Source organism: Berghia stephanieae, chromosome 6 (genome assembly GCF_034508935.2).
Source record: "Berghia stephanieae isolate SIO BIC M18660-M18661 chromosome 6, UCSD_Bste_1.3, whole genome shotgun sequence".
NCBI lineage: Eukaryota > Metazoa > Mollusca > Gastropoda > Nudibranchia > Aeolidiidae > Berghia > Berghia stephanieae.
The window spans coordinates 48,253,082-48,267,899 of NC_088365.1; the positions used below are offsets into that span (position 1 = coordinate 48,253,082).

At 34.6% G+C, this 14,818-nt stretch overlaps 1 protein-coding gene across 4 annotated transcripts in view; it reads left to right on the plus strand.

The window, feature by feature from the left end:
- The window catches only part of LOC144975160 (cadherin-like and PC-esterase domain-containing protein 1), a 96,876-nt gene that overhangs the window by 74,734 nt on the left and 7,324 nt on the right, over positions 1-14,818 (plus strand). For all 4 annotated transcript variants that reach the window (XM_078918954.1, XM_078918952.1, XM_078918955.1 and 1 more), the window contains 8 exons: positions 922-1,026; positions 2,943-3,217; positions 5,528-5,592; positions 8,515-8,544; positions 9,477-9,669; positions 10,736-10,922; positions 12,481-12,601; positions 14,522-14,658. In XM_078918954.1, coding sequence (XP_078775080.1) covers positions 922-1,026; positions 2,943-3,217; positions 5,528-5,592; positions 8,515-8,544; positions 9,477-9,669; positions 10,736-10,922; positions 12,481-12,601; positions 14,522-14,658 — 1,113 coding nt within the window. The remainder of the gene's footprint in view (positions 1-921; positions 1,027-2,942; positions 3,218-5,527; positions 5,593-8,514; positions 8,545-9,476; positions 9,670-10,735; positions 10,923-12,480; positions 12,602-14,521; positions 14,659-14,818) is intronic.

Below are 14,818 nucleotides of genomic sequence, written 5' to 3' on the forward strand. Positions count from 1 at the left end.
TACATTAAGTGATAATACATTTTCGATAATTTCATTTTCCGAAGTAAAAAAATTAGTATTATAATTCCCATCGTTGTTATTGTCAACGAATACAATATGAGTGTGGTCCTCATTTACAAAAACATCTGAAAAATTTCTGTTTAGCACTTCAGCCTTTTCCAAATCAGACATAGTAGTTGTACCATCGTCTTTTAGCAATGCGCCGACACCAGCTTTTTTTTTTTTGTTAGTTTAGAATTGACTTATTTCCAGAAACATTCTGAATTAGCTTTACATATAAATGTAATCCAAGTTTTTCAGCCCTGTAAGAAATAATATCCATTGTTCCCAATGAGACATATAAAAGTAACCCAAATTTTTTATCCTTGTCATCAATAAAACATATAAAAATACGCCAAGTTTTCATCCCTGTAAGAAACGATATTGAATGTCCCGAATAAAACATAATAATAATAATAATAACCCAAGTTTTTCATTCTTGTCATCAATAAAACATATAAAAGTAACCCAAATTTTTTATCCTTGTCATCAATAAAACATATAAAAGTAACCCAAATTTTTTATCCTTGTCATCAATAAAACATATAAAAGTAACCCAAGTTTTTTATCCTTGTCATCAATAAAACATATAAAAGTAACCCAAATTTTTTATCCTTGTCATCAATAAAACAGATAAAAGAACCCAAATCTTTCTTTCTTGTCATCAATAAAACATATAAAAGTAACCCAAGTTTTCATCCCTGTAAGAAATAATATTGATTGTCCTAAAAAAATCAATTTAATATCCCTGTTTACTTTTATTTTTATTGTTTTGTTTTGATTTGTTTGTATGGGTGGTTTTTTTCCTTTTGTATTTTTTTAAAATATCATTTGCCTGTTACAATTCTTCAATGCAATTTTTACTCATTTATTATCTATCAGAATGGGATTTGCGTGTCAGGCGGTGATTTCTGCTTAGGTAAACCTGACCTAGTATATCTTCTGGATAGCAGACGAGAACATGGCGCGTCGAGGAACTGGAGAAGGGTCAGTATCTACAAATTAATATATATATATATATATATGAACTCATCAAAACTTGAAGAAAAATGAAGTTCTCTTTATATATTCTCCTGTGGAAATAATGTTTCTTCGTAGACTATTTCACTAGAAGTGAGAGGGGGCTGCAAAGTGAGCTTTTGAGCTTTTTGAGCTTTTTTCTATAGCGCAATATCCACTAAATGTGCTCAAAGCGCCTTACTAGGGGTCCCTGGTCATCAGCAACATTTAACATGTAGGACGTGACACGACGCCTTTTAGGCGACATTAGAATTTTTCGGACAAAGACAACACTGTTAACGGCCAGGTACTCATTTTACACCTGAGTAGGGTGAGAGAATGTGAGTAAAGAGTCTTTTCCAATGACTCAACTATGGACCGAGCAAGGCTCGAACCCAGGAGCTTCCGATCCGAAAGCTAGTGTCATACCACTAGACCACATAGCCGCACAGCTATGGTAAATTATTCAAGCACGATAGTTTCTGTGCGAACACCATACAAGTGAGCCAGGTTCTTGAGACGAATATAACTTCAACTGACATTTAACCCCGCCATGTGGGTGGGGTTCCTGACCTCCCATAGTGGACAGGAAGACACTTACATACTGTGTCTTCTATCCCCCTATATCTGTTTTCTAACATGCTGTCTGTCTTTGTCTTGGAATGAGATTATTTGGTTTTGTCCTAGTCCTGGCCGGATACCCTGGCTGGGAGTGGGAGGGAAACTTTCAATAATGTATAGTTCGAGTTTTGGGAGATGATAATTTTTGTCCTGTAAATCATCTCCTTGTTATTTACCGTATTATTTTTGTTATATAAATATATATATATATATATATATATATATATATATATATATATATATATATATATATATATATATATATATATATATAATTGTAAACATTTGAGTATGGTGACCTGTGCTTGTGTCACTAATAGTATGCTCTTGGAATCGACACATGTTCTCTATTTGAACCGGCTCCCCTTTGTCTTACCTTTCCCTAAGTGCCTAATTGTATTTATATAACTTTTCTACTATCCCATTTTCTTCCACCTTACTGGTGCTCATATGACCTTAATGTTTTGCAGCGCCGTAAAACCCTTTAAAACAAACCAAATCAATAACTCCGTCATTTACTCCAATAAAGCAGTGACAGCAATGTGACTTGGGCCTCTCTGGTCATAACGTTAAGTCCTTGGGTAAGGCATTTCAACCGACGTGATCCCACTCACCTGGGATGCAACTGGGTACATACCTATGTACCTTTAAACTTACAGATATTTTAGAATGATAAATATAAAGGATGCCGAACAATGTTTACTTACAATGTATTAGCATACGGTATACTGTAAAAAAAACACACTTATTTTGTACAAGAACACTGTATACTGTAGAAAGACACTGTATACTGTAGATGCGCAGTTTATACTGTATAAGAATACTATAATTTAAAAGAACACTGTTTACTGTAAAAGAACACTTTATACTGTAAAAGAACTAAGTATATTATATAATAACACTGTATACTGTATAAGAACACTGTATGGTGTGTAACAATACTGTATACTGTAAAGGAACACTGTTTAATGTGAAAGAACAACGTATATTGTATAACAACACTGTATATTGTATAAGAACACTGCTAAATGTAAAAGAACAATCTATATTGTATAACAACACTGTATACTTTATAAGAAAATTGTATTGTCTGCCAAGTAATGTAAGATCTTATTTTTTTATCCACCAATAACAAATAGAAACTATCTCGACGTTTTATAAGTTTAGCTATGGATTCAATTTCCACTACCTAACTCACCCCTACATACTGTAATACTGCTTAGAGACGGAGGGCCAAATATTATATTGTACTCACCTTTGTTCTTCCATCTTTCCATCCCCAGTTATGCCCTTCATCCTCCTCCAACCGCTGCTATTCTGTGTCACCACCCCATATCAAGCCAGGTATAGATAACATTTTCAGAGGCAATAACAATACACGACAACCAGTTTCAAGACAGCACAATGATTCCTCATTCGACCTCCCACATCCATCCTCCTCCCAACGCAATGCTATAATGTTTCAGTCGCTAGTTGAGGCTGTTGAGTCCACTTTCCAACGAATACAGCAAGATGACAGTAACACAGGGGAAGAGAATCATAACTTCAATATTCCTGTGTACGTAAAACTCAAATTGTTACAGAAACGCAGACGGACAAAGCAAATCCTTTTTTTTTTAGCTAATAGTTTCTACAATGACAGAATTTAAGACATGGAACGAGATTAAAAAGTTAGCTCGGGATAGAGAAGGATGGAAATTGTTTGTCTGTGGCCTACCCTGACCCAGGGTGCAAAAGGCAATGATGATGATGATGATGATGATGACGTAGAAGTGTATTTCTTTATTTCTCCTTTTCGCTTTTCATTTTTCCTTTTTTTATCGCCACTATTTGAATCTAGTTTTTAAACCTCCACAGGTTGGGTCGAGTTTGCTCTAACATGGTATGTTTATTGTTTTCATCAAGAGGACAAAATTCCCATATTGGGCAGGGAGGCACTTATTGTGTCTTCTATTCCTCTATTTATGTTTTCAAGCATGCTTTCTGTCTTTGTCTTTGATTGAGATTACTTGGTTTTGTCCTGACCCTGGCCGGATACCTTGGCTGAGCGGTAAACAGTCAAATGTATCGTTAGTTATGGGAGATGATATTTTTGTCTTGTAAATCATTTCTCTGTTATGTTCATTTTTATGTTGTATTTACATATATATGATTTGTAACCATTTGAGTGTGTTCCTGTTAGTGGGGATCTGTTCTTAACGTCAGGACGAGACATTTAAATGATCTCATACTAAGTACTTTGATAATGCGCTCTTAGAATCTACATCTCTTTCCTATTTGAACCAATTTCCCTTTGTCTTACCTTTTCTTGGGGTGATTTAATTGTAATTCTAGAAATTTTTACTGTCCTATAACCTTCCTTTTTACTGGCACTGTTATGACCTTAATGTGTTCAAGCGCCGTAAAACCCTTAAAAGCAAACAAACAAGAGAACTTAAAGCAATGCACTCGAGCTTAACTTTCTCGTTCCCGGCCATTTTTTAGATGTTTATTGAAATGTCTTACCAACTAAACATATAAATTAAATTTATAAACTCAAATTTCAAAGCAAGAAGTACTAATAATAATAATAATAATAATAATAATAATAATAATAATAATAATAATAATAATAATAATAATAAAATAATAATAATAATAATAATAATAATAATAATAATAATAATAATAATAATAATAATAATAATAATAATAATAATAATAATAAAGTTTATTTGTATAGCGCCCAATCCCGTTGACAAAACAGCTCTAGGCGCACAAGATTGTAAAACATCATTTAAAATATTTTTGTACACACACCCATTTATACAAGTGCGCGCACGCACACACGCCCTCACAAAGGCACACACACATTCACCAAAACGTGCACATGCATACAGAGACGACTGGGTGGGGATCCTGACCTCCCATAGCGGGCAGGGAGGTACATACTGTGTCTTCTATCCCCTTATATCTGTTATCCAACATGCTTTCTGTCTTTGTCTCGGAATGAGATTACTTGGTTTTGTCCTGGCACTGGCCGGAATCCTAGCTGGGAGGGAAACAGTCAAATGCAGTTATTGTTTTGGGAGATGATATTTTTTTCCTTGTAAATCATCTCTCTGTTATGTATTATTATTTTTATTTTGAATGTATAATGTAAGAATTTGAGTGTGTTCCTCTTTGTTGGATTTTGTGCTTTTGTCTGGATGAGACTTGTAGGTGATTTCAAACTAAGTACATTGGTGGTATGCTCTTGGAATCTACATCTGATCCCTATTTGTTCTCAATTCCCCTTTGTCTTACTTTTTCTTGGGTCCTTTAATTGTAATTCTATAACTTTTTACTATCCCATTTTCCTCCTTTTTACTGGCGCTGCTATAACCTAAATGTGTTGCAAGCGCCGTAAAACCCTTAAAAACAAACAAAAACAAAAAACATACAGAGACGAAAAATATCTGTTAACACGAATTATTGAATAAAATCATATCAGGACGTTTAACAATAATGGCGGATGAAGGGAGATTAAAATATTATGTCATGAGAATTTTGATGTAAATGTACTACATGCGATACATACTTTTGTTCAGCAAAACACGCTTTGAAACCAGTATTATGTTCTTGTAAATATAACAAAGATTTTGCTTCCAATTTTGTGATTTGTAAAGCAAATCTGAATGAGAAAAATGTTGGTTGTATCGTAATGAATGTGATGGTTTTCCTGTAGTTGATAAGGAGGGAGTAAAGCTTCTTGTATTTTTCTTTCTTGCTTTGTCTGACACTGTTTTATACACATATTTTCAGATCCTTATCGAACTCATCGTTAATTTCGACTATTCCTTGATATTAAAGTAGTGTGGATCATGTAATGTCGCTTTTTTAATTTCAGTAAGCAACACTCGCCATCCAGAAAAGAAAATTTTGAGGAGTCAAGAAACATGTTAAACGTTACTTGTAAGTGGGAGTTTTTGTTGTTTTTTATTTTGGTTGGGGTTTTTGGGTTGTTTGTTTTTTTTTTCTTTTTTTTTCTTTCGTTTTTTTTTTGTTTTTGTTTTTTTTTGGGGGGGGGTGTTGTTTGTTTTTTTGTTTGTTTTTTGTTTTGTTTTGTTTTTTTGTTTGTTTTTTTTTTTGTTTTTTTGGTCAAATTGAATATTGATGAATTATTCATGGATCGATCATGTCATTCATATTAATATTACGTTGCTAACTTGAAAAATGATGAGATACGTATACCAAATAAGGAGCGCTGCTGTCCCAAGTGAATGCTCAGATTTGTCCTTTTATTTCAAGTACAATTCTGCCGTACTCTGGAAAAAAACAACATATTTTAAAATTTGGCCATAAAACTCATCCTTTCAAATATCGATCGATTTAAATGACCCTCATCTTAGAAAAAAAAATCTCAAACCTGGGACTTTGCGAAGTCCCAGGTTTGAGATTATTTTTTTTTTGGCCAAGATGAGGGTCATTTAAATCGATCGATATTTGAAAGGATGAGTTTTATGGCCAAATTTTAAAATATGGGGTTTTTTTTTTTCCAAAGTACGGCAGAATTAGGATATGTGACTACGGGATTCCCTCCCTGACAACTTGAGAAATTCTGACAGTTATGAGGAGTTATTTGTCAATTAGAAAACACTTAGGGGCTGGTATTCACTTTACACCTGAGTACGGTGAGAGAATGTGAGTGAAGAGCCTATTCCAAGGACTCAACTACACGCCAAGCGAGGCTCGAACCCAGGACCTTCCGATCCGAAAGCGAGTGTCATACCATAAGACCGCATTACCTTTACCGATGTTCCATGTCGGACACGACGTTGGTTCGCCAGCTCTCTCTCTCTCTCTCTCTCTCTCTCTCTCTCTCTCTCTCTCTCTCTCTCTCTCTCTCTCTCTCTCTCTCTCTCTCTCTCTCTCTCTCTGATCTCATCTGCGAGTTTCGCATAGTGATTTATGGGGCTTCCTACATACGCTGCGACATTTCCAAGCCAGCTTGTCCTTCTTCGTCCTCGACCATGCTTGCCTTCTATCTTTCCCTCTGCAATGGTCTTCTATAGTGAGTCTTGCCTTCTGATGTGGCCGAAATATCGGGTTATCCTCTTTCTAATAGTTGAAATGATCGTTGTTGATGCGATTCCTAAAGTTTGGAGTACATAGCCACACAAAATTCCTGTTCTGAAGCTGCAACATCATGGACTGTATTGGAGAAAATGCCACCGAAAACGCCGCGTATCTCTCGTAATTAAACGAACTATTGGAATATTAGAATAAGGAAAGGTCGTACCCAGATGAAAAGAAGTACCTACTACAGTGGAACGGCATGAACTCAATACTGTTCCTGGGTGGGGTTCCTACCTCCCATAGTGGACAGGGAGGTACTTGCCGTGTCTTCTATCCCCTCTTATCTGTTTTTCAATTGCTTTCTGTCTTTGTCTTGGAGTGAGATTGCTTGGTTTTACCCTGACCTTGGTCGGAGTCCTTGGCTGAGAGGGAAACAGTCGAATGTGTCGTTATAGTTTTGGGAAATGATATTTTTTTCCTTGTAAATCATCTCTCTGTTATGTACTGTTACTCTTTTCATTTTTAACATATGATTTGTAAACATTTGAGTGTGTTCCTCGTAGTGGGGATCTGTGCTTGTGTCTGGATGAGACTTTTAGGTGATCTCAAACCAAGTACTTTGATAGTGTGCTCTTGGAATCTACATCTGTTTCCTATTTGAACCAATTCCCCTTTGTCTTACCTTTTCTTGTGTGCTTTTTAATTGTAATTCTAGAACTTTTTACTATCCCGTTTTCTTCCTTTTTACTGGCGCTGATATGACATTATGTGTTGCGAGCGCCGTAAAACCCTTAAAAACAAAAACATAAACATCAATACTGTTCAAGTCAACTCCTGCTTAAAGTCAACAACTCTTGTTGACCCAAATTTTCTGTTCTTTATCTAAGTAAGTGTGCTTTGTTGATATTGGATAAAGTCAACCTTGTTTAAAGTCAACAACCAATCTTTCTGGTCCAGTGGTGTTGGATTTATCAGGATTTCACTGTAAATTAAAGAAAGTGTGTTTGTGTGTGTATGTGTGTGATGAAATTGGTATGACTAATTGATGATCTCATATACAGTGCAGTCCTGATAATTCGAATTGGGTGGGAAAAGCAAATGACTTCTATTTATCAGAATTCGATTTGTCTCCAAACAAGGGAAATAACTAAACCTGACTCCAGGTATCAGGGTTATCAATAAAGAAAGGCAGCACAGAAGAGAAAGAGAAACGCGTGGAGTGGGATGTGGCCTATGATTGTTCGTGCCGTGTATTGGTCAGCTTGTGGTTATCATTGTGTGTTAGATCTATTTATAACCAACCCCCTTTGTTAGCCAGCGGCCAGCAGACCACAAGTTAGTCTTAGTGATGAGAGCGCGAGAAGGAGAGAGGGATGACGCGAGACAGCTGGTCAATTTGGAGAAAGAAGAGAGAGGGCGGGTGGGACGGAGAGGGAACAACACGCCATTACATGCCTCAGGAGTCTAGTTATTATTATTATTAGTCAGCTCAGTCATTAAAACGCGTGGGAGGGTGGATACGGAGAACAGGCAGTTCGTTATGACCTTCCAGAGTTTTGTTTTTTTTCAGTGATGGGCAATCACTTGCACTTCGAATAAAGAGAATAACGACTGTTCGAATTCGAATTAACCATGAATATTTTATATAGAAAAAGAAGAAAATAATTCATTACATCGTATTTTCTTCGATTTAAAAGAAATTCGGTTAATCAGATTTCGAATTATATGGACTGGACTGTATAAAAATAAGTTGTTAACCACAGAATTTTAAATTTCAGATCAGTTATATTTTCTCCTGTCTTTTTCTTTTTTTTTCAGACATTCCAATGCCAATGTCCTGTGATAATGGTAAATTGAGTTTTCAGATATTATTATTATTATTATTGTTATTATTATTATTATTATTATTATTATTATTATAGTATTATTATTATTATTATTATTATTATTATTATTATTATTATTATTATTATTATTATTATTATTATTATTATTATTATTATTATTATTATTATCATTATTATTATTATTATTATTATTATTATTATTATCATTATTATTATTGTCCGTGTCAATGTATAGAAGCCAGGATAAACCGTCTCCATGGGCCTAATAACCCTGAAGAAAGGACTGCTATCAAAATGTGACCCACTTCCTATTTTACGTTTATTTCTTTTCATTTTTCTGTTCAATTGTGTTCAAACTTTGACTAATATTACGTAGGGGGCCCTAGCTCAACTTGCGGCGATGTGCTGCGGCTGACGCCTAGGTTATTCTAGTTTCCTTTGGAATAGACCCTAGAGAAAAATATCCCCTATGGGATGAATTTTTTAAAATGAGCTTTTATATAGCGCAATATCCACTAAATGTGCTCAAAGCGCTTTACAAGGGGTCCCTGGCCAACAGCAACATTTAACATGTAGGACGGGACATGATGCCTGTTAGGCAATATGATAATTTTTTCGGACAAAAACAACGCTGTTAACGGCCAGGTACTCATTTTACACCTGAGTACGGTGAGAGAAAGTGAGTAAAGAGTCTTTTCCAAGGACTCAACTATGCGCCGATCGAGGCTCGAACCCAGGACCTTCCGATCCGAAAGCGGGTGTCATACCACTAGACCACATAGCCGCACATTTAAAGATAATTTTATTTATTTATTCATTTTATTTATTTTTTAACTTAATTTTATAGTTAAATTGTATAAGGTTTTTAAGGATACCAAATGTATTCCCATCTTTCCCTTGTACTTTTTGTGGGGGTTTTCTTTTCTTCCATAGATTCAATCAGTTTACCATATCTGAGTGCCATCTACATCCATCCTCATCTCTCTCTACAACCCGAGTTTACGCCCATGACCACTGAGTACTACACATTTGTTCCCCACGACACGTTGCTAATCAGCATCCGAGCGATTGCCAAACATTGTAAAGCTATAGCCATGCTAGAAGATAGAAGGCACGTGAAAAACAGGTAACGGTCATCTAGATATTCATGGAAATTGGATTCAGTAGTCTGATGTCACACCGTTCGGCAACGGCGGCCATCTTGGTTCTAAACAAAGAAATCTTTACTTTTTATTCTTCAAGCTGGCTAGAACTTTTCATTAATTTGTCTTGTGACCAGAATGTGTAAAAGTCAAAACATGATCAAATTTATGGGGGTTTTTTTTGCGCTGGATACGCTTTTATGCTCGCCGGAGAAAATGTCATTAGGGCGTCCGCCATTGTTCTGATAGTTTAGAGCCAGTTGCTAAGTTACCATGCGTCATTACGAGGGAAGTGACGTTACGACTGTTGAAAAACATAATACAGACCTGCCTTGTGCTACGAAACATTCGTAGACTTACGAAATTTGACGCCACCCAGAGAACTGCATAAATATACGTTTTTGATACAATAAATCTTGTTGAAAAGGAGATATTGGTTGCTTAGAAAGTGTATTTAGGACTTTGGAGTATATTTTAAATATGCTGAGGACAAATAATTGATTTATAATACTATTTACTGTGACCTTTTCAATTTTTTTTCCTTTGGAAACTACGATTTTTTGACATTTCAAGTGGGCAGCTCTGTATAATATGAAGTTTGGGTGTCGTGTTGTGGATTTGACAGTGGGTTTGTGGTTTTTTCAAATCTTATAAGCAGAATCTCGAAGCAAGAAGAATTATTTGGTTTAATGTTTGATTATTTTTTTCACCAATTTAGAGACAAACCAATGCCAATAATAGTATAGTTTTCTAACATAACATTTCTCAATATTAGATTTTTTCTCAAAGAATATTACAATACATTCTATGCAATATTGTTCAGCAAATGAGCGCTACAACACAGTGTCAAGTTTTTAGTGGCTATATTAAATTTTCTTCAAAAGTTTTGAGAACAAATATCAATAGAATTGTTGTGCATCGTAACGAATGTGACGATTTTCCTGTAGTTGGTAAGGAGAGGGTTAAAAGAATTTTAAAAAACTAATATGCAAACTGTAAACCAAAAAAATGAGAATTTATGATCACAATTCAACATTTGAATGGTTTCAGGTGGCTCAACTTCACGCTGGGTGTTGGTGAGAACGTTGCCCACATCGTAGTGGTCGAGGCAGACAGAGAGTATTCCCACTGGGCACTCAACACATACAAGATAAGGATTTATAGGGGAAGACAGGACCGGCATCTAGGCGTTTTTGATGGCGACAAAATCAAACATCAAGTTTGTGGTTTGTGGCAGGTAATGCTTGTATTATTTTCTTCCTTTTTTGTTTTTGTCTGATATGCGGCTATGTGGTCAAGTGGTATGACACTAGCATCGGATCGGATCGCATAGTTGAGTCCTTGGAAAAGGCTCTTTACTCACATTCTCTCACCGTACTCGGGTGTAAAATGAGTAACTGGCCGCTAACAGCGTTTGTCTCTGTCCGGAAAAAAGTGTAATATCGGCTGACAGGCGTAATGTCTCGTTCTACATGTTACGTGTTGCGGTTGGTCAGGGACCCCTTGTAAAACGCTTTGAGCACATTAAGTGGATATTCCGCTATATAAAAAAGCTCAATTTAATTTAATTTGATATGATATTTTTGAGGTGTTTTTGATGACGACAAAATCAAACATCAAGTTTGCGGTTTTCGGCAGGTAAACTTGTACTATTTTCTTCCTTGTTAAAAATAAATGTTTTGAGGTGGTTTGTTTTGGGTTTTGTTTTTGTTTTGTTTTGTTTTGCTTTGTTTTTTTTGTTTTTTTTTTTGTTATTTGTAATTTAGATCGGAATTGATTTCATGTAAGCTTGTTTTGCATATTTTAAAAAAATCAAAATAATGTAAATGTTTTGGTCGTTGTTGTTGCTGCTGTTTTGTTTTTTGTTTTTTTTGTTTTTTTTGTTTGTTTTTTTTTTTTTGTTTTTCTGTTTTGTTTTCTGTCTTTTTTTTCTTTGTTTTGTGTGTATATGTGTGTGTTTTGTATGTTTATTTATTTGTTGTTGTTTTTTTGTGGGGGTTTTTGTGTTTTGTGTGTGTGTGTGTGTGTGTGTGTGTGTGTGTGTGTGTGTGTGTGTGTGTGTGTGTGTGTGTGTGTGTGTGGGTGGGTGGGGGGAGTGGTTGGGTGGTGGTGTCAGTTTTGTTTATATATTTTTTTGTTTTTTTATTTTATGTAATGTTTTGTTTTTTTTTTGTTTTTGTTTTGTTGTTTTTGTTTTTGTTTTTGTTTTGTTTTGGGTTCTTTTGTGGGGTTTGATTTTAAAGTTGTTTATTTGTTTCTTTGGGGGGTTTTTTTTATATTTCATTGGGTGTCTTTTTTTGTTTTGTTCTGCCCAATGAGGATACTTTGGTCTGCCTTTTTCAGCTTTTTTTTTTTTTTTTTTTTTTATTTTACATTTGAGGGGGCGGGGTATTTAAGTCTTGTTCTACTTTTATCATAGTTTTGTTTTGACGTCGTTTGGTTTGGTTTGTTTTGTTTTTTTGCCTGTTTTTTTTTTTGTTTGTTTTGGGGAAGGATTGAATTTGTTTCCTTTTTTTTTTGTTTGTTTGTTTTGCTTTGTTTTGTTTTGTGTTTTTTTGTTTTTTTGTTGTTGTTTATTTGTTTGTTTTTTGTTTTGTTTTTTGTCGTTTTGTTTTTGTTTTGTTTCTGTTTTTTGGGGGTTTTTTGTAAGCTTTAAGATCTTTTTGACCTCCTTCGGGTCCCTACCCTGTTTGTTTATTCCTCTTTGGCCACTCTTAGGTGATCACTACTATTGATTACAAACAATCATTCTTCATGTATCTTCTTTTTTTTATTATTTTCTTTTGGAAATAAAGGATTGCTCATTGCCTTATTCTACTACGATCCCATGCGGACTCCAGCCTTTGAAAGACTATAAAAACTGGAACCATTTCTTAGAGAGAAGCAATGCTCTGCAACAGTGTGGAAAATATGAGGGTATGTTTAAAATCCCTTTTAAATTTTAATAGTTTAAAGAATGATTGCTTACTATGGGCAAGGTAAAAAGCCACTCTCCCACAGATTGGCGGTTCTTGAGTTCAGATCTTTGTAAACACCCATTGACATTTTTTTAAAACAATTTATCAAATTTAAAGGAAAAAATTAAGTGTTTTGTGGCAATACATAGGTTTTAGTTTCTGTTTGTTTTTAAGTGAAAGTTATAAAATTTAAAGTTATTTGCTGAGGTCAACTATATAGATATATATTATATATTATATATAATATATATATATATATATATATTATATATATATATATATGTATACATTGTATATTATTATAAAATTATACGATGTTAAAGACATCATGTTAATAATAATAATAAATAATAATAATAATATAATAATAATAATAATAATAATAATAATGATAATAAATAATAATAATTACAATAATATAATAATAATAATAATAATAATAATAATAATAATAATAATAATAATAATAATAATAATAATAATAATATAATAATAATAAAATAATAATAATAATATATATAATAATAATAATAAAATAATAATAATAATAATAATATAATTGTAATAATAATAATGATAAGAAGAAGAAGAAGAAGAAGAAGAAGAAGAAGAAGAAGAAGAAGAAGAAGAAGAAGAAGAAGAAGAAGCAGAATACATGGTTTTTATATAGCGCCTTACCCCGTATATCAAGCTCAAAACGCTTAACAGTAACGTGACAACTTTCACTCAAACATACAACCACTCAAACATGCAATATGAAACAAAGCAATATATTTTTACAGTGCTACACATTTAAAAAGACAAGCTAGGCTATGGAACGAATTGTGACCTTCACCTCAAACTCAACTCGCTATAATGTCAGTGTGTTCCTGATGATGAGATCATTTTAGGTTTAAGTTTTAAAGATTGCATTAAAATAAATGCACTTATGGGTGAGTGTGAGATTTACCTTTGGGTGAATTTGGTCTTACAGCAATTTTCTATATCATTTAAGATATTCAGGAATTTATTTGGGTGGGGGGGGGGGGGCATGGATTTAAGGGATGATGATGATGATGATGATGATGATGATGATGATGATGATGATGATCGTGTGCGGCTATGTGGTCTAGTGTTATGGAACACCTTCGGACCCGAAGGTCCTGGATTCAAGTCTTGCTTTGAGCAGTGCATGGTTGCGTCCTTGGAATGGACTCATTGATTCACGTTCTCTCATTGTACTCAGGTGTAAAATGAATGCATTGCCTTTTACAGCGTTGCCTCTGTCCAAAAAGAAAAAAAATTGTAATATCGCCTAACAGGCGTCATGTCTTGTCCTACATGGTAAGTGTTGCTGTTGCATAGGGACCCCTTGCAAACCGCTTTGAGATGTAGGCCAAAGTAGTATGACACTCGCCTTCGAATCAGAAGGTCCTGGATTCGACTCCCGCTCTGAACGATGCATAGTTGAGTCCTTGGAAAGGCTCCTTACTAACATTCTCTCGTCGTACTCAGGTGTAAAATGAGTACCCTGCCGCTTTGTAATATTGCCTAATGGGCGTCATGTCTTGTCCTACATGTTACGTGTTGCTGCTGTCTAGGGACCCCTTGTATAAAGTGCTTTGAAAAAGTTAAGTGGATATTGCTCCATGCTCTAGACTTGTTTTTGTTGTTTTGTTTTTGTTTTTTGTTTTTGTTTTGGGGGGGGGGCGGGTCGTTTTTCTTTAAAATCAGGCTTTTTTTGATGGAATCAGGAGAGTTTTGGCAGATTTGAGATTTTAAACATAGGCCAATTTTTCAATGAAAGAAACGGATGTTTGTGCCACATAACAATGATAATATACCTTCTATTTTGCTTTTGATGAATAATTTCAAATTTGTAATGATCTCCTTTCTACAGGTAGATGGTTGGTGCCGTGTGCAAACTGTTCAGATAGCAATTCTTGTTACTGGAAAAATGCAGTGTGGGGGTCTGAGACTTGTCAAGAGAGGAAACTTAGTATGGAGTCATTACAGGCTTGTTTTGAGGGCAAAAAGGTATTGTTGAAAAAAAAGATGTGTGGCCTTAAGCGTTCAATTTACAGTCACAGCTTTTGTTGTTTTCATTGGAATAGAGCTGTTGCTTAATTGGTCGTGTTTTCTTCATCTTCTTGTTCTTGTTTTTCTTCTTCTTCTTCTTCTTCTTCTTCTTCTTCTT